This window comes from Lytechinus variegatus, chromosome 8 (assembly GCF_018143015.1).
Source record: "Lytechinus variegatus isolate NC3 chromosome 8, Lvar_3.0, whole genome shotgun sequence".
In the NCBI taxonomy this organism is placed as follows: Eukaryota; Metazoa; Echinodermata; class Echinoidea; order Temnopleuroida; family Toxopneustidae; genus Lytechinus; species Lytechinus variegatus.
Window position 1 is genome coordinate 19,031,151 of NC_054747.1, and position 19,195 is coordinate 19,050,345.

At 38.3% G+C, this 19,195-nt stretch overlaps 1 protein-coding gene across 2 annotated transcripts in view; it reads left to right on the forward strand.

The window, feature by feature from the left end:
- The window catches only part of LOC121420112, a 94,563-nt gene that overhangs the window by 40,772 nt on the left and 34,596 nt on the right, over positions 1-19,195 (forward strand). For both annotated transcript variants that reach the window (XM_041614646.1, XM_041614647.1), the window contains 15 exons: positions 1,850-2,007; positions 2,622-2,785; positions 3,820-3,910; positions 4,653-4,706; positions 6,166-6,227; positions 6,426-6,502; positions 7,847-7,929; positions 9,546-9,640; positions 9,988-10,105; positions 10,756-10,989; positions 12,377-12,805; positions 14,490-14,636; positions 16,388-16,468; positions 17,008-17,117; positions 17,652-17,775. In XM_041614646.1, coding sequence (XP_041470580.1) covers positions 1,850-2,007; positions 2,622-2,785; positions 3,820-3,910; positions 4,653-4,706; positions 6,166-6,227; positions 6,426-6,502; positions 7,847-7,929; positions 9,546-9,640; positions 9,988-10,105; positions 10,756-10,989; positions 12,377-12,805; positions 14,490-14,636; positions 16,388-16,468; positions 17,008-17,117; positions 17,652-17,775 — 2,027 coding nt within the window. The remainder of the gene's footprint in view (positions 1-1,849; positions 2,008-2,621; positions 2,786-3,819; positions 3,911-4,652; positions 4,707-6,165; positions 6,228-6,425; positions 6,503-7,846; positions 7,930-9,545; positions 9,641-9,987; positions 10,106-10,755; positions 10,990-12,376; positions 12,806-14,489; positions 14,637-16,387; positions 16,469-17,007; positions 17,118-17,651; positions 17,776-19,195) is intronic.

Below are 19,195 nucleotides of genomic sequence, written 5' to 3' on the forward strand. Positions count from 1 at the left end.
GAGCTAAACCATCGCCAATGAATATACCATTTACCACAAGAAAGGATCACCAGTCATTCTTAAAGTCGCTCTTAACTTACATGTACATGTATGAACAGCCTTATGAAACACCCACCGGGGGCGGTAAATATTCTGAAAACGTTCTTATCCATGTCATCATCGCAAATTGGTAAAAACATTCTTATCTTTTCTTGCTTGACAACTTGTGCTGAGCAAGTAAATTTATAACTCGCGCATATAATACCAAGGCTTGCCATAATGTGCATGCGGGATTCTGAATTTCGTGCAATTATCTAAGAACGCAAGTAATTCATATACACGCAGTGCGTATAATATTCTTTTGCCACGAGGAACGCTTCTTTTGGTTAAACTGCCAATAAAAACACATTTTGATTGGTAACATCTAAAAAACAGTGTATAAAAGGTGATAATAAGAAAACAAAGATATTCAGAATACCAATTTGCAATGATTCTAGCATCTTCTATCTCAATGAGATATGATAAAAGATAACAATGGAGATGTTTTCAGAATACCACCCCAGGCCAACTATTGATACAAGCAAGTATATGGTACATTACATACAGTACAGGTGTATACCCTGTCGTTTTATAGCACTAAACCTTTCAATTCACTCAGTCCAAAGTCCAACAATTTCCTTTATACATGTACATGTACATGTGTGGATCTGTGTACAGAATATGAAAAATATTAACCTGTAGCCACAAACCTTTGATTCCCATTGTTTGCCTAAAATATTTGTTTATGATATAGACCTTGGTTTTGCATACAAATTTGTACACACAATGGAGAGTGTTACAGGGTGTTCAATATGGTTGAATAGTGTGAGAGATTCTATGAGGTTGCACACAGATCTTTTGACCTCACATGTTTGTGTGTTTCTCCTGAGCCGAGTATGGAGGACTTAATGTAGTGGTGCGAATGTGACGAATGAGAAAGCAACTTACATGATGTACATAATACATGTAGAGTTTCTGTATTAAAGTCAACCTTTAGACACATGTAGTTGAATAATCGAACTTGAAACATTAATTCCAACCAGAATACAATAACATCCTTTTAGTGCAATTTTACCCAAGTGAAAGAAATTTCTGTGGAAATTGCATGTGATAAAAATAACTATTTAATCATTTTAATTCGCTGCTAGTAGTTTCTGTGCCCCGGACATGTATAGGTTTTCAAGTTTGACAACATTAAAACGTTCTGCATAGCAGAAGTGAGACATCATAATCATAGTACACGTAGGCACTGCTTTTCCGATGGTAGCTGCGGCATCATCAACATTGAAATCTTAACCAAGGTTAAGTTTTTTAAATTTTCATCATAACAATGAAAGTAGGCCTATAGATGGACTTTTTCCATGAAACTTGGACAAAAGAGTTATCAATTTTCACTGATCGTTTGGCATTAGTTTCATATCATATGGTCAAGTTCAAAGGTTATTTTAGGGTCCATGAACTTTGACCATATTGTAGCATCAACGTCAAGGTTGTGATTTTGAATTTTAAAGATGCTTTTGATAATATAAGTACCCATTACATAAAAATGACATTAATGTCATCAAGTTTCGGCAAATAGGTGTATGAAATATCAGGTTATGAGGCAAAGGTCATTTGAGGTCAACAAAATTTCAATAGTTTATTCACTTCCATCTTCGTGAAAAATGCTAGTTTTAGCCTCAGATGCCTCATACCAACTTGAAATAGCTCATACTTGCCCTATAACCAATTTCTTACATGTTTATTACAGTGCTTTGAATTAATATATTGTTGCCCAAGAATACAAATTTATTAATAATTATTGTTTTCCTTTATGTTTTTACCATAACAGCTATCAAGGAAGATGAAGAGAAGAAGGAACGAGAGAAGAAGCAAGCGATGCAGCGAGAGAAAGCGAAGACCGAGAAGGAGCTTGCTGCTTACTCCCATCCAGACATCAAACCAAAGCTCAAGTCTTGCAAGTGTGGACGATATCATGCAACATGCGAGGTGAGTTCCGAATGCTGTTTCAAGCGCAATATACTGAACATTTCAAATATGACAAATGTGATTTGTGGCAACTTTGATTACTCAAGGAAGGCCCATCATTTGCAAATCTGCAATTCCTCAATGATTTTTCATATTTTGGTGCAGCAGTCATTTTGGAGTCAAAAGATCTTAAACATCAAGGAGGATTGTATGTCATCAACTATTACAGCATGCTCCCGGACAGATCTATGAATTTCTTTTTGCTGTAGTCACATTCCCCCCACGGTGTCAGCACAGTGACTCGAAAACGGACGTCTTCAGGATTTCTGTACTAACCACATTCAGGAAGCTGGTACAAAAATTATAAAAACTGCTGTTTTTGACTCGCTTTTCGGCAATCGTCAGCAAAATGTGACTGCGTCAGTAGTGAGTACTGTTATAGTGTGCCATTACTGTTACAACTGCGCAGCAATGTCACATGTTTCTGCCCATTCTACCCTATCCCCAGGCTAAAGAGATGTATGACTGATTGTGGACTTTGTTATTTTTAGTCCTGCAAATGTTCACAACAAGTTCTTTCCTATGGAAATCCTGTAGATTGTCGTATATTACTTCTCATTCTGCCCCATCCCTAGGCCAAAGACGTGGTGGAGATATGGAACAAGCACCTGCGAGAGGCCCGGAGGATGCATGAGACCAACCTCCGCATCGTCCTCTTTGCCCCGCTGCTCTACAACAGAAGCACCCTCGCCCCAAAATGGCAACAGTGGATGAGGAAACTAGATCTTATCATAGATGAGTAAGTACATTGATAAAATAGTAATCGCGTAGAAATATTCAGGCCAAGGCTCAAGTTCCTTATAAGCAGAATAAGCCACAATAGGCAAAAATAACAAGGAGATCTTGTAGATTTGGAACAAGATCATTGTTCAATTGTTATCAAGTGAACTTTTCGAATCAACTGGAATCCCACAATGCAAGTTTATCCCTGTCATTGCTGCCTTTCTCTTTATTTCATTCTTTCTTTTTTTTCTTCCTCTTCCTTCTTCACCCTCTCCCCTTATTAACCCTGTACCCAAACCCCTTTTCTTGCTTTTATTTCCACCTCTGTTCCTCTCTCTCACTCTCCTTTCTTTTCCTCTCCTCTCTCTCATTCTCCGTTCCTCTCTCCCACTCTCCTTTCCTCTCTCTTATTCTCTGTCCCTCTCTCTCACTCTCCCCTCTTTTTCCTTCATCTTTCTCCATCTCTTGTCTCTTATTTTGTTCATTTCGAATTCTTGAATTTTGTCCAAAACTGAATCAGACTCCAACTCATCTGGGGAGCTTTTCATCGACACTATTGTCCGACAAGTTGTCAGATCTGACAACTTTCTTCGGTTCTGATTGGCTGTGAGGAACTGTTGCTATGGTAACTGTTGGATAAAACAGATCTTGTCCAATGAAACGTCCGACAAGTAGTTTCAAGACACGCTCCCCAGAAGACCTTGGGCCTGTAACATAATTTTTAGCAATGAATCATTGCTGTTAACACAAAGTTCAGCAATCATCGTGAAACATTCTTTTATGGTTGATTGCATTGACAACAATGTACAATTAATCATGAAAATCAAGAGTGTGATTAATTGCTAACCTTTGTGTTGCTGGACTCTGGTGTTAAACACAAAGCTTAGAGATCGAAAGTACAGTTGATTTGTATGCATGATTACACACAACGATCACTAATCAATCTTAAAAATCAACACTACGATCAAGTGATATAAAGCTTTGTGTTATGGGGCTGTGAGTATAATTCATAGTTCCTCAATTTTTATTATTTTTATATCCTTTCTACAGTTCTGCCCCTCTTGAACGGAAGAAAGAAGTATTCTTCAGACTAGATGAACTTGACAAAGTATTAGAATTTATTCACACCAGGCTCTCAACGGTAAGTATGCATCAATCGCCATAGCCTCTTTTTTTTTGGGGGGGGGGGAGGGTGGGGGGTTAGTGCAAAATGTGTAATTGCATTAAATGGTCTTTGTATTTAATCTTTGTATTATGTGTTTTCTTGAGGTTTATTTTACTCATTTAAATGTACTTTTGTTACAATTTTGAACATGTATGCTGCGCAGGCACAATTATTTTTATGTTGTTTCCTATTCTGTAGTAAATAGTTGTGTGTGATTGTGTGTTGGGATGGTGACACAACATTTGCTCCTGTGACACTTGCTCCGGTATTAATATCTCAGGGGGAATAGGGTTAGAGTTAGGATTGTAATAGAATTTTTGTTCAAGAATAATCCAAAGATAAGGATTAAGGTTTGTAGTTCTGGAGATTACGTGTTATGTTTGGCTTAACATGTAGATTTTCCACCGGAGCAATTCTCGCTGAAGCAGATGTCATGGAACCGTTGGGATAGATGTATTGCCGGGGGGGGGGGGGGGGGGGGGGGGGCGTCTAAAGTGTGAATGATGGATGGTTATTGCTTATATAATAAGAGTGCATGTACAGAGTTTAATGTGAAGTAGATATATGTATTGAAAGAAAGAAAAATGAAATACATTTTTGGAAATGAGACTAGTAAATAGGACTATTGATTGGTGAAAGCTAGTTCAGCTACATATCCTGTAATGGTGTAGACAAATATTTTGCATTGAATAAACTTGTTTGTTTTCTTTATGCACAGATGAAAGACGAAGATTACGATCAAATGACATGGCTCTTAGAGGAAGTAGAGAAGGTTAGTATAATGCTGTCTTGAAACATTATTTGAACAGAGTTGACAAAATAATCAACACTGACTCAAAATCTGAGCTTTGTTAATGCTTAATCTGGACTCCATATTAATGTCAAAAATAATAAATAATGAATTGCATAATGACAAGAGGATGAGTCCATTGTTAAAGGGGAATCCAACCCAAATAAAAACTTGTTTTTATAAGGAAAAGAAAAATCAGACAAGTTGATAGGTGAAAGTTTGAACAATATTGAACAAACAACAAGAAAGTTATGAATTTTTAAAAGTTGTAAATATTGGTAATCACTGTACCCATGGAGACTTCAAATTGGCCGCATATGGGATATCATAGTGATGTAAGGCAAGGACTACTCTTCCATGTACTCCAATACATATTATGGCTAAAATGTCATTTTGCCCAAAAGTTTTATTTCAAATTATATTTTTCTTTCATGAGGACATAAAACAATATACTACCTGTGTTATATTTAGATTACTGCCCCAGGGGAATGGGTACTTAGGAGAAAACCACAAATCCCTGATAATAAAGTACATGGCTTATGGGAAAGTTGTCCTTGCCCCTTGTCATAATTTACTTGCTCAGTTGCCAATTTGAAATCTACATAGTCTTAGAGATCTCAATTTTAAAACAGGCATAACTTTCTTATTGCTTGTCCGATTTCTTTCAAACTTTCACCATTTTGTTTAATTTATTTTTCTCCTTCCCAACACATCATTTCATGGCCAAGGCTGGGTTCCCCTTTAAAAAAATCAAGACTTTATCCTTATTTACCATTACTTACAGATATCTTGCTTTTCCCATGAAGGACCATTAAATGCTCAACGTATTCTGCAAAGTAACTGATAATTTGTGTCTGCTTATTTATCTATATTGACTTCTTTTACTGAATCCAATACATAGAGTAAATTATGAAGCTTATTTTTGTGCCATGGACTACCAATTTGATGGGCCATTCTTGGTTCTGTATGTGACTGAAACTATGACAAATCTTGATTTTAATAAGTTATAAATCTAAAAATTCTAGAGATTTATAACTAATTATGATGATTATTAAATTTTAATTTCATTCTGAAATTCACAGGAATTTCAAGATGAAAATAAACTATCAAAATCATGCTTCTGTGTGAAGTCACACACGTGACCCACTTCTTTTGACCTCTGACCTTGAACCTACATATTTCAGACAGCAATGCTGACTAAACATGTTAATGATATATAACCAAATTACCAAAATTTTTAGATTTCTAACTAAATTCAAGATTTGTCATAATTTTGGTCATGCATATGACCAAGAATGGCCCTTATTGATTATGCTTTAAACATTCAAATTTAAGGTTTTTCTTACGTGGAATAGCCAATGTTTTGCATTCTTTGTTCTATGTAAATTCTCACAAAACTAATATACCAACTTATAAGTTTTTTTCCTTTTTTTTTCCACAGGTTGATGAGCTTCAGGTGGCCATGGAAGTTGCAAAAACCAATAAATATTTTGTCACATTTTAGTAAGTTGTCTTCTTTATTTCCTTCAAAACTTCTCTTTAAACTTACCTTTTCCTCAATCATCTCCTCATATTTACCCCTATTATTTTGTAACAACTGGTTCTTGTACTCATTTAATCTGCTTCATATGGTAAATCTTGTTTTATGTGTATTTGTTCATATTGTAGCAGTGTATGAGAATTTTGTTTTCCTTTTTTCAGTGATAACTTGAAGACGAGAAAGAAAATGAAAGAGAGTAGAGTCAGTCGTCTAATGGCTTTGGTCACAATCAAGCAATGTAAGTAGAAATCTACATATTTTTAAATTCATCTTCATAGCAAGTTTTATACCTGTGCAAATTCCATGGTTATTCACATTGTAATGAAAGGCACATTAACTCGCTTGTTATTTTGCATACTTTGTAGTGGTAGGTAATTGAAATACTAGTGACAAGACATTTCCTCCGGGCTTTATTTTGTCTAAAGGCCACCGCAAACCTTACGACCCGACTGGTCTGCGACTGGCTTGCGACTGATTGAGGGGAGATGAATCGCAAGGCAGTCATAAGCTTCGACAACGCACACCTTGCGATCCGATCTGCGACTCACGCATGCGCTTTTTGCTTTTTGGCGTAGCATCTGAGAAATTGCGCTTACTACTGCGTATGCGCGTTGTTTAGCGTAATACGCGTTATGCAACTCTGCTGTCTGATTGGCTGGAGGTTGGATTGAGCTTGCGATCCAGTCATAAGGATTCAACATGTCAAATCCTTCGGATTTTCCTTGCGACTTGTCTCTGACCGGTCTGCGACTCTGAAGCTGACAAGCGCTGTGACGTCACATCTCCCCTGACTCGGTCGCAAGCAAGTCGGCGACCGGTCGGGTCGTAAGGTGAGCGGTGGCCTTAAGATATAGGGTAAGGGTTATAGTCGTATATGGTTAGGTTTAGGATGGGGTATAGTGTTAAATCCAGGGTTGAAGTTTTGGTCATTCCATTAACTCTTTGCATGCTGAATTAATTTTTTTTCTTTGGGGGGATAATAATGACAGCTGTTTCCATGTTATTTTCTTTAATTCAGGATTTCCATATTGCACAATTGATACTTACATGTATAATATAGATGTTATACAAGAACTATTTCCTTTTATCAGCTTATCTAATTTGAAGGTTTGGGGTGAAAACTAATTATTACAATTGTTGACTTTAATTGTATAAATGTGCAGGATTGCAACATCAGTGCGCAAGGGTACATGTGTGGAATTTGCAGTGGAGCAATTACTGCCAGAGCAAATGTCATGGTACCAAAATACCATTGTAAATTATACATGTTGTTTCTTCGTATAAACTAAAATAATTGAGAAATCATTGAAATGCTTTGATTACTCAAGTTTCACAATTTGAGCATGCTTGATGAGTAGCACTAATGGCTTTGGTCTCAATCCAGCAATTTATGTAGAAATTTGAAAGAGTGAATTTCATTATTGAGAATTTCATTCCATCTTGTATTACCGTGGAGTCCCCAAATTATATCTACATGCAACCCCTGCATGTACTGGTATAACTCTGTTTAATCTCTTAAAATTATTTTTCTTGGCAGGGAATGTTAATGGTTTCCTTATCTCTTCTGTTTTTTTCATTTCAGATTGGCAATATGTTCACCATACAGTGGTCCATAAAAAGGAAATATTATCATCCCTCATGAAATTGAGTGAAAAGGATGAAAAGGTAATGTTTAATCTTGAACGATATAGGGAAGTCGATGTAGTCGAGCAGCTAGGTGACTTTTCGTTCAAACGGACAAGGTACTAGTATCTTGGGTATTGTAACATCTGGGGAGGAACCCAACATTTCCTACACTATATGGCCTGTATTTTAAACTTAGGTTTAACTTAGACCATGGTCTAACTCTGTGCTAAAATTGTGGGAAGCCAAACATGTCAAAATTTGTTCATATTGTATGTTTCTTTTGTTTACTGGGCTCTTTCCTAATCTGTAATGGTGAAGACCATTATTGTATTTATCCTTCCCAAACAGTTAAGAATGATTTGAGGGTCAAATGAGAGCTGATAATATGAAATTCCACTGTAAGTGATTTATGTCATAATTGGCTGTCCATAGTTAAACCATTAGTTAAGACCAGAGTTTCAATTAAACCTGACATCAAGATATGGGCCTCAACGTCTGGCAGTGCGTCTGCATAATGCAGGTGAGGCTGCTAGGTGTGCTGCACTTGATTGTAGAAGGGGCACTCTTATGCGTGCCGTAGCTTGTATGGGCCACCTGCAGCAGAGCTGTACACTGTTCTGCCAGATATTCAGTTTGGTAAATGTGGGGTTCCTTCCCCTATATGTTGAAAAAATCAGATATTGATACCATGTTTGTTTGATCAAAGTCACCCAGCTTCTGGAATATCATTGCACATACCTATTTTGTCTTGACTGGCTAACCTCCCATTCTGATGTTACCCTTCATCACCACTAGTGAAAAGAACAAAAAGGTTAAGTTAATCACACGCCTTGATGATTATGTTAAGACGAGCAATTGATTGCCAATCTTTGTAGCTTGATTTTGATGAACTTTGTTCGACTTTTTAGTTATGGGAAAGTCAGTCCCACTTGTGAAAACAGCATTGGGGTTATCATACTTAGCACAAAACAGGTCACCCTTTGTGCATGAAGTCATATGGCCTAACTTTCAAACAGCTTAGGGAAACTGCCCTCTTGGTGTGTGCCAGATCAAGTGGCTTCAACATTCTGGAGTGTCGTGATGTAGCAGTTCTGACTCTTGCCTTGTAATCAGAGGGTTGTGTGTTCGAATCCCACCACTGATTAGTGTCCATTGGGTAAGGCATCAGTCAACACTTCACCACTCTCCACCCTGGTGTTATCTGGATACTTGGTAGCAGGGGCGGATCCAGGATTTTCAAAGGGGGGGGGGCACATTTTCCCAATGAAAGGTTTTCACCTAAAATCTAAGGTCATTTCGTGTGTGAAGAAAAGGGTCCTCACTTTCAAAGGGTGGGGGAGCACACTTTCTTAAAAACAGTATATTTACATTACAAATTTTGATTATTGCTCTTAAGGGGGGGGAGGGCACAGGCTGTCAGTGCTCAGTAGGTTGTGAAAGTCTGTAGTATACCTAGCAGTTGAGTTTTGGAACTCTTGATGGTATGCTTCCCAGGGATGGAGAGAGTGTATACATTGTGTGCGGGCATTCCAGGCATTTCGGGATCTGAGGACTGGTAAAAAATGGCTCAAAGATATTCCTGTGATGTATTAAGCGTTACGTCAAAGGGGATTATTATAATTCATCCTTTTGATGTTTTCTCTTGTAATTTACAGGATATGAATGTTTTAAAGGACAGAGGAAATCATCTCTACTCAAACAACAGATTCCGCAATGCGCATGAGATGTATACAAAGGCTTTAGCTATAGGGTAAGTTGACCCAAGGAATACCAAATTAAGAGGACTCATCGTTTTGACTTTTCCCCCTCTACATAATTATTGTGAATGCATGTTATAAAACATATAATGCACAGGTTTCAGTTTGTAATGCTAGTGGCTATGCGAGCAGCTTAGGTTATTCTTGATATTGTACAAAAGGACTTGACATGTTGCATGCATTTTGTAATATAGTAAATCCCTTGGAGTGTGCTGTATCACCACTAACACTCTGTAACCTGTGCATTATTTGTATTTTAATTATTGCATTATGACGTCACACATGTCATTGTCCCACAATCAATCCTTTATTTTTACATTGTCTCTATAATTTTTTGCAGTGTATTCAACCACATACTGTACGGCAATCGCTGTCAGACGTCTCTTCACATGGAGGATTTTTGGGATGCATTGTGGGATGCTCGTCGCGCCATTACAATCAGCCCCGATTGGCAAAAAGTAAGAAACCTCTCTTGAGCTTGTTTAGTATCTTAAGCCTGGTGATTTATAGATGAAAGTGGCATTGTGTAGTAGCTCTGATGCTTGTTATTAGAGGGCAGTATGTTGAATCCTACGATGCCACTAACATTCTGCATCAAGGCATCAATTCATTATTGGCCACTATCCACCCATGCATTTGATTGGTAACCATTACAATTGCAAAAGTCGGTAAAGTTTGCCCAGTATATGAGCCTCGAATGTTTAACGGAGTGGTGAAAGTTCATATATTGTGTAAAGCAAGCCAGAATGTGACCTAGTTGATGATATCGATACAAACAGTAATTATTGATATTATTATGAAAACAGGTAATTCCTAATTCATAACTGATAAATGAAAATTTGAGATACCGATTACCCTTTGTATCGTGCAACTAATTGAAAAATGGTATAATCTTGAATGTTTTATCTCAACTCCTGACCTTACCTCCTTACTCCCCTCCCCCCCTCATGCCTGTCCCTTAAAATATATTGCACATTAGATTCATAATATATTTTTGAAGTCCTGTTTGTATGCTGTTAAAAACTTCCTTTTGCGACCAGACCTTTAAAAAAAAGGCTTTTTAACATCTTCAATTGGATCAATCCGTTTCCTTTTTCTTGTTTCTCAGGGTCATTATCGTTACGCCCAATCGTTCTTTGAACTGAAGGACATCGACCGGGCACTGCGCGAGAACAAGCGGGGGCAGAAGCTGGTCGCCGACAGTGGGCAAGAGATCGAGCAGCTTCAGAATCAGGCGACCCTTTTCAGTGAGGAGAAGAAAAGACTTGTGAATCTCAATAGCAAAAAGCACGAGGTCCCCGATCTCGTGAGTGGGTCTGAGACGGACAGTGATAGTGATTCGGTAAGCCACGGCTTTAGGCTATACATGTAGTTGCAAATATGCCGAGTGTCCCTCAAATGGGCAGGAAGTCAACCTAGGATATAAAATACAAATAAAGATATAGAGATATAGAATTTCTACGCAGCAAAGGTATGAAACCTCTAGAGAACACTCCAATCTGCCATCAATTGGAGTGGCCAAGTGATAAAGGCAATGGGTCAGAGCTCTATTCTGCTCTGTCGTATTGGCACAGGTTTGAATCCCACATTTGATGGCTAATAGTAGTAGCTTTTATCAGCTGTGAGATTGATAACATTAGCATTTATTCCGTTCAAAGTAGACTTAACAGTAGTGACTTTCAACAATGAAAGCAAAAAAAATTTGACAAAATATTCACTTGGTTCGGCAGATTTATTAGTGGCACGTTATAATTACAGATTTGGCCCTGTTTCTCCTGATTTGAAGTCTGCTTCAATAAAGGCCAGTGAAATAGGAATCTTAATGATAATCATGACAATAAAAGTGGCTATTTACGTAGCCCACAAGCCCACCTTTGGTGCTTTTGGCACTTCAAGAAATTCAAGTTTTGATAAGAATAGATATTTAGAAATAGTAATTGAAGTTATCCTGATATGCTCCACTATTAAATTGTTACTGGCAGAGGATCAAATAAGAGTTCAGTTGGAAATTGAATGTTTCAGCTGGTTCTTGTAGGATTAAAAATATTGTACTTGCCCATAATTGTTTGCCTGATTTGGCAACTGGCTAGAATGTTCAACCTTCTCTTTGTAATACTAAATAATGAATTTAAGAAGTCTTACATCATTACAAACTTTCAAATCTTAATTGAAATCTTATCTTTTCTAACACTATCAGTTCTTCGCACTATGACACTTCTCAAATCTTGTCTTTCCTTACTCACTCAGTCTTAGTTTTTTCTAATTTTACTTGTGCGCCTCTGAATAGAATGTTTCTAGGTATACAGATTTATATAAATGCCTGTTATTATTCTTATTCTTATTACTACTACTACTACTACTACTACTACTACTACTACTACTACTACTACTACTACTACTACTACTACTACTACTACTACTACTACTACTACTACTACTACTACTACTACTACTACTACTACTACTACTACTACTACTACTACTACTACTACTACTACTTACTATTACTTACTACTACTACTACTATTACTTACTACTTCTACTTACTACTTCTACTTACTACTACTGCTACTTACTACTACTACTACTTACTACTATTACTACTTACTACTACTTACTACTACTACTACTTACTACTACTACTACTACCTACTACTACTAACTACTTTAATATTATTGTTGTTATTATTATTAGTGAAGTATACATCAATTTATATCTTTGTATGTAGGATCACAGCAAGAAACCCAAAAAGCCAGTCAAAACCACAGACCTCAATCGTGACCTCCAGAGGGGAAAACTTGACTGGGAGAAGAAAAGGCTTGAAGATGCCCAGAAAGAGATGGAAAGGGAAAGACAAAAATTCAAAGAAGAGATGGAAAAGAAAGCAAGGCGGGAACAAGAAATCAGAGAGGAGAGGGAGCGAAGACGCCGTTTAGAGGCCGACCAGAAAAAGTTTGAGGAGGATCAGAAGAGGAAGACGAAGCAGCTGAAGAAGGAAGTCCAGAAGCTGGAGCGGGAGCACAAAGAGTCGGAAAGAGATAAGCGTGAACGATTGAAGAAAGAAGAAAAGGAAAGACATGATAAGGAGAAGGAGAAGCAGGCCAAGAGAGATGCCGAGATCGCCAGACAGCAGCGAGAACAGATGCGGAAAGAAAATGTAAGTTCAGTGATTTTTTTTATTGTTTCCTTCCTCTATTTTGTAACTTCTGAAGGTTTCCATGGTGAAGAAGAATAGTGTAGTAGATTTCACGGTGCACCATGTATCTTTCTTGGGCAAGCGTTGGTCCTGAAAAGGACCACCCAAACTCGACGTGTCGACAAGTGTGTTCTTTTCAGGACTAATATTTGCCCATCCTCTATTTGTTATATTTCTACTGTATAAATGCAGTGCACCGTCTTTATGGTGGCCCCATCAGTAAAAGGTATACTGTTGTACTTAGAGGCCGTACAACGCAAAAACAAGTATTACAGAAATATGAAGTTGGACAATTTCAAACAAATGAAAAGACAACCTATAACACAAAGGGCCATTTCATTGATTAAAGGACAAGTCCACCCCAACAAAAACTTAATTTGAATAAAGAGAAAAATTCAACAAGCATAACACTAAAAATTTCATCAAAATCGGATGTAAAATAATAAAGTTAAGGCATTTTAAAGTTTCGCTTATTTTCAACAAAAAAGTTATATGAACCAGCCAGTTACATCCAAATGAGAGAGTTGATGACATCACTCACTCACTATTTCTTTTGTATTTTATTATATGAAATATGAAGTATTTTTATTTTCTCGTCATTTTCATGTGAAATGAAGTTTCATTCCTCCCTGAACACGTGGAATTCCATTATTTTAACATTTTGTGCTTCAGGCAAGGAGGTCCTAATCTTCAAATTTGTAAAAATTGAAATATTGTATAATTCAAACAATAAAAAACAAAAGAAATAGTGAGTGAGTGACATCATCGACTCTCTCATTTGGATTTATCTGGCTCGTTCATATACCTATTTTGTTAAAAATAAGCGAAACTTTGAAATGTCATAACTTTCTTGTTTAACATCCGATTTTGATGAAATTTTCAGTATTGTGCTTGTCTGATTTTTCTCTATTGATTCAAATCAACATTTTTCTGAGTTGGACTTGACCTTTAAGGCTGTTATTATAATGCCAAAATAAAGTAATGATTGAAGAGTCTGACTGGGAATTTTTCATAAAATTCTGTAAATTATTCAAAATTGATGCACCAGTAAACAAATAAACTCTGCCTCTGAATGCATTGGCTTGATGCTCTATTGATGAGTATTCTCATCTGGAGATGTCATGGAGCCTTGTGTAAGTCTCCGGCATTTATCTACATTTAACACTCTCCACCTATTTGTAGTAAATGGGTACTGTAACTGGGGGGTGTTTCACAATGATTTATTAAAGTATGACTTGGAGTTGCACTTGAATACCGAGTTGCGTACGGTATGAAAGGCTTAACCGCATTGGTCAGATCGTGTCATGAGGATGCGCACTAATGCGTATCTATCAATAAAGTCGCACGTTGCATATCATGTACGCGTCGGCATTTAAGTGCAACTTAAGTCATACTGAAATCTTTGTGAAACACCCCCCTGGTAGGGAGGAATTCCTTCCATGCTTGAGCAATTGGGTAGTTAGGGTAACTGTGCTAGAGCTTGGGCTATGTAATATGTGGTGCAAACCTTTCCACTGAGCGCTGCTGATTAAGCGGTAGCCTTAGCTGAGGCAATTATAATAATACTTCCATTTTGTATCCTCTGGCAAAAGTGCTATATAACTCTAGCTACTATGTGTATCAATTTACAAATTGTAACTTTCAGGAGCGTTTAGCCAAGGAAAGGATTGAAAGGAACGCTATCGAGAAATGTCTAGCCGATGGTTCCCTAGCCTTGGTCAGTGGTCAGTCTCGCCAGGCGGTCACCCTTTATAACAAAGCAGCAGACCTACTCAAGGCTACGAACAAAGAGGTAGGTTTATGGGACCCTGTTGTTTCAAAATTGAGCAAGGGTAAACTGCCGATTCGTCTATTGCCAACCCGTCCACTCACCAACATGGTTTACCTTCATTTAGTCTAATGCCATTCCGCCCAACAGGTCGTCTTAACAGCCATTTGGTCAGTAATCACTTTGTCTATGACCATTTCGTCTTATAACCAGTTGGTCTGATAGAAATTTTCTTTTCATTCATTTCGCCCAATTAACACTTGGTCAAATTTGACAAAATGGTGAGTGGACGAAGTGGCAATTAGACCCTGTGGATAGTGGACGAACTGATTGTAGACCAAATGATAGTAAACGAGTTGGGAATGCGACGAATTGGAATTAGACCAATAGGAAATAAACTTTTAGCATGTAGGGAGATTTTGCCTCCATGATATACAACGATTTTAAGAACAGAGAAGATATAAATGTGAATGCCCTTCATGACAATGAACTTCCAAGAAGTCTTTGTCGAAAATCGGTGAATCAAAACGACCGTTATGTTCTGGACTCTAAGCAAACAACATTTTTGCAATGTTTCGTCAGCTCCGAAACTTAGTATTATTTGTTTGGCGTCACCTGTGCCTGGGAGGCGAAAAGCGAACTGAATCACTATGACCCGCAGGTCTCTCCTCCTGATATAACTGATTGGGGGGAATGCAGGTGGACCACTACACCGGGGTTTCCCCTACTCTTATACGAATAGTGCAGTGGGTTCTTAACGTGCAAAGGTGGTGACTTTCCTCTACACGGGGCCTCCATTTAACGTCCTATCCGAGGGACGGAGTGTTTTCCATTGTAACATAGCCTGCATCTATGAAACATGGGAGAGACGTTTACACACAATGCACTGGCTTCAGTCATCCGCCCGGGGTGGACTCGAACCCACGATCTTTGGTTCGACGGGCAGACACGTTACCGACTGAGCCAACACCGCTGTTCTAGTTCACCTATTTTTGGCAAATACCTCCCATCTGTTCCTTGTCATTCATTTTCAATGCATTTACTGAGTTATTGAATCTGTCTTCATTGCAGTTGCGAAAATTTCCTAACGACAAAATTGCATACATGTCGGTTCTCCCTATTTTGGGGTAGAAAAACAATTTTCACCCCAAAATAACCCTGTGTCCCTATTTTTGTGAAAGTTTGATAATAGAGTTGTGTCAAAAATTCAGCAGTATCCCCAATTAGTTATTCATTTATTTACATATTTATGTATTCATTTATTGGTAGTCAATTGTCCCAGAGATGCCAAGTTCAAAGACCAGCTTATGCGTGAGATTTTTTGTGAATCTGAGTGAGATCACAGACATTGTGTACATTGTATATGGGGATAGGCTGTGAAAGTTGTGTGAGACAGAGATTTGAGGGGATGAACAAGAGTCCAAAATGCTTGAGTCTCACGCATAATGAGTGAGACTTGGTAGTCCATTGTCCCTGTTTTTGGACTTGCAAGGTTGGGGTGTATGGAATTGGCATTTTCTACATTGAGCAAAATAGGTGATTTCAACACAAACAACCCTAAAATAACTTAACCCTGATATGACCTTATTGTTTCTAGAATATTTTCTGACCTCATCCAGCCTTGTCTCAGACTCATCTGTGGACCTAGCCAAGGCCAATTCCTCGGGCAAGTCACATGGCTGTCTTGATGGCTGGCCTCGGAGGACAAACTTCCAAGAACACTTTGAAGTGCGATATTAACTGATGCTTTTCTTTATTTTTTTACATTTTTGTAGTACGGTGGTATGCATGAAGCAGACTACATCGTCTTCCTGTATGCACAAGCTACTGCCTACCTACGATCAGGAATACCCTCGGTAAGTCCATGAAAAATCTTTCAAAAATAAGCTGTATTTGTGCAAATCCATAGCATAAGTCACCTTTTTGTATGTCCTGCCTGCAGTCTGTTCTTACCTGACTACATGAATCGCCCAAGCCATAATTATTCTTAACAACCATAAAACAGAGATCGAAAGAAAAAAAAATAAATAAATAGATAAAATGAGATAAATAAATTAAAAACCAGAATGAAATAATGAGAATAAAAAAAAATGTCATGGAAATGAGATTTCAATGAATTTTGAGAAATGGATGAATGTCAATTGAGGGCTTGGAAAAACACCAAATGAGAGAAAAAAACTTACAAACTTGTTTTCCAGATTTGACACCCTTTACTCCTACGATCTATTGATGTGAAGAGTCTTGCATCTTTTAGTTATTTGAGTTTTCCAGGACTCCAAGTAAAAGCTTTGTTTTTTAAATCGGCTTTCCATATTAAAAATTTTGAATGAATGACAGAGAATGAATCGATACCAATGTTCTTAGGGTCATCTTTTTTTTGGTAATTTTTTTTTAGGAAATCAACGAAGCTCTGACCAGGTTTGAAAACATCGCCAAAGAATTTCCCAGCATGCGCAATGGACTTCCTTTTTACGGCCTGGCGACATCACTCTATAAACTAAACAGGTGAGGACTATACTCTCCCTCCCCTCGCAATTTCCTTTACACAGAGATGCCAACTAGTACTGATTTACTTTTATTAGAAGTGGAAAATGAGACGAATGCTGATGGTTTCATGTAAAATATTTATTTCCTAATTATCAGTCTTGTGTGTTGTCATATGGTATTCCTTTGAAAAGAACCATTTCCTCACCAAAATACTGGGTCTGATATTCAACTTTTGAAGTACTGAAATGTCCTTGTTTACATTGGCAGCTCTGTTTATAATTAACCTATCCGACTGAAAAAAAAGAAAAGTTGTTTGCGAAAAGCTGCTCTAGAGCTAATTACGAAGAAGCCTTTTTTTCTTGTGTATCGTCTAGTATTGTGATGAAAAGGCTGTTTCTTCTCGAATCATCTGAGTTTTGCACTTTTGTTCCTTCAGGGACCTTTTGCAAAAAAGATCAAATCATAACTATTTAGTCTATCGCAGAGCATGTACAAAAATTCACATTCAATCATTGATATTAATTGCATCTCTTCGTGTTACATCCATCTCAGGTTTCATGAAGCCCTTGACCCGATAGAGAAGAGCCTGTTCATCGCCACCCATTTTGAGCACACCATCCACACATGGCCCGGAACGTTAACCAACATTGAAGAAACAGAGAAAGGCAAGCTTGAGGTGAGAGCTAAAATCCACATTTATCCAGTCAGCACCAACCCTATGAGGAAAGGTTTCTGACTGTGCACAGTGATAATAATAAAACCAACATGCTTGTGTAGCGCATATCACTGCCAAATGCGTCCCTATGCACTTAATTGGATATTATTACCCTGGCTTTAGCCCCGCAGCCTTTTACAGCGCGGTGGCATTTCAAGGAATAAATTCCTGCCAGGTTCCGATTTACCTCACCTGGGTCGAGTGCGGTACCATGTGGATAAATTTCTTGCAACTGGAAGGAAATTACGCCATGGCTGGGATTCAAAACCCATGACCCTCTGTTTCAAAGTCCGAAGACTAATTCACTGGGCCACAACACCCAAGTGATGACACCATCTCCTTCCACTTATTCTCTCTTGAGCATCCTCCTCCAGACCATCCTGACCAACCATTACATTTCATCGTCGTCCTTTCTTACTATGTGGCCCAGCCATGATGACACTACCTTCCACTTCTTTCTGTCTTGAGCAGCTTCCCCATTGGGACCATCCTGACAAACCTTGCCCTATTCACCATATCTTTCCATTTTAATCCTTGTTTCCTTTCCTCTAAAGCCATCCATTTCCAGATCCCATACCTTTTCAGAGTTTCATCGTCATCCTTTCTTACTATGTGGCCCAGCCATGATGGCACTACCTTCCACTTCTTTCTGTCTTGAGCAGCCTCCCCATTGAGACCGTCCTGACAAACCTTGACCTATTCACCATATCTTTCCATTTTAATCCTTGTTTCCTTTCCTCTAAAGCCATCCATTTCCAGATCCAGAGATGCCAACACTCCCGATTTCATTGGGAGGCTCCCGAAAATTCATCCCAACTCCCGCCCTTACAATTACCATCCTTATCCTCCCGAAATTATGATTGTTTTGCATTGATCAAATTGGATTGGAAGGACATGTATCGTCTGCTAACTTTAGCATGTAGTAACTCCATTACGTTCGCTGCTACTTAATTCTATGTGAAAGGTAGACAAATAAGGAGCAGCAAAAAGCTGGTGCATGTGATATGCCCAACGGGAATCCACTGTGCACCAGGCCGGTAGGCTTGGCTAGCTTCGCGAGGTGTGTGCGCTCGCGGCCACTGGATTAGTTGTGCGGTGGAATATCGGTGTGTGATTTCGGCGTATTGATGGGTTGATATTGACACGAAATGGCGGAAAATCAACAAAAGAAGACCAAGAAATGGTCTCAGAAGTATAAGACTGAATACAGTCTCCAGTACCTGTGTGTTCGGAAGTCGGAAAGAGGAATTTACCATGCATTTTGCACAATTTGCAGCGTGGACATTTCAGTTTAGCAGGGAGGTCGTGATGATAATTCGGAAGCACAAACGTTCGGGAGCAAACGGCATAGGCCTACGGACATTGCGAAGACAAGATCTTC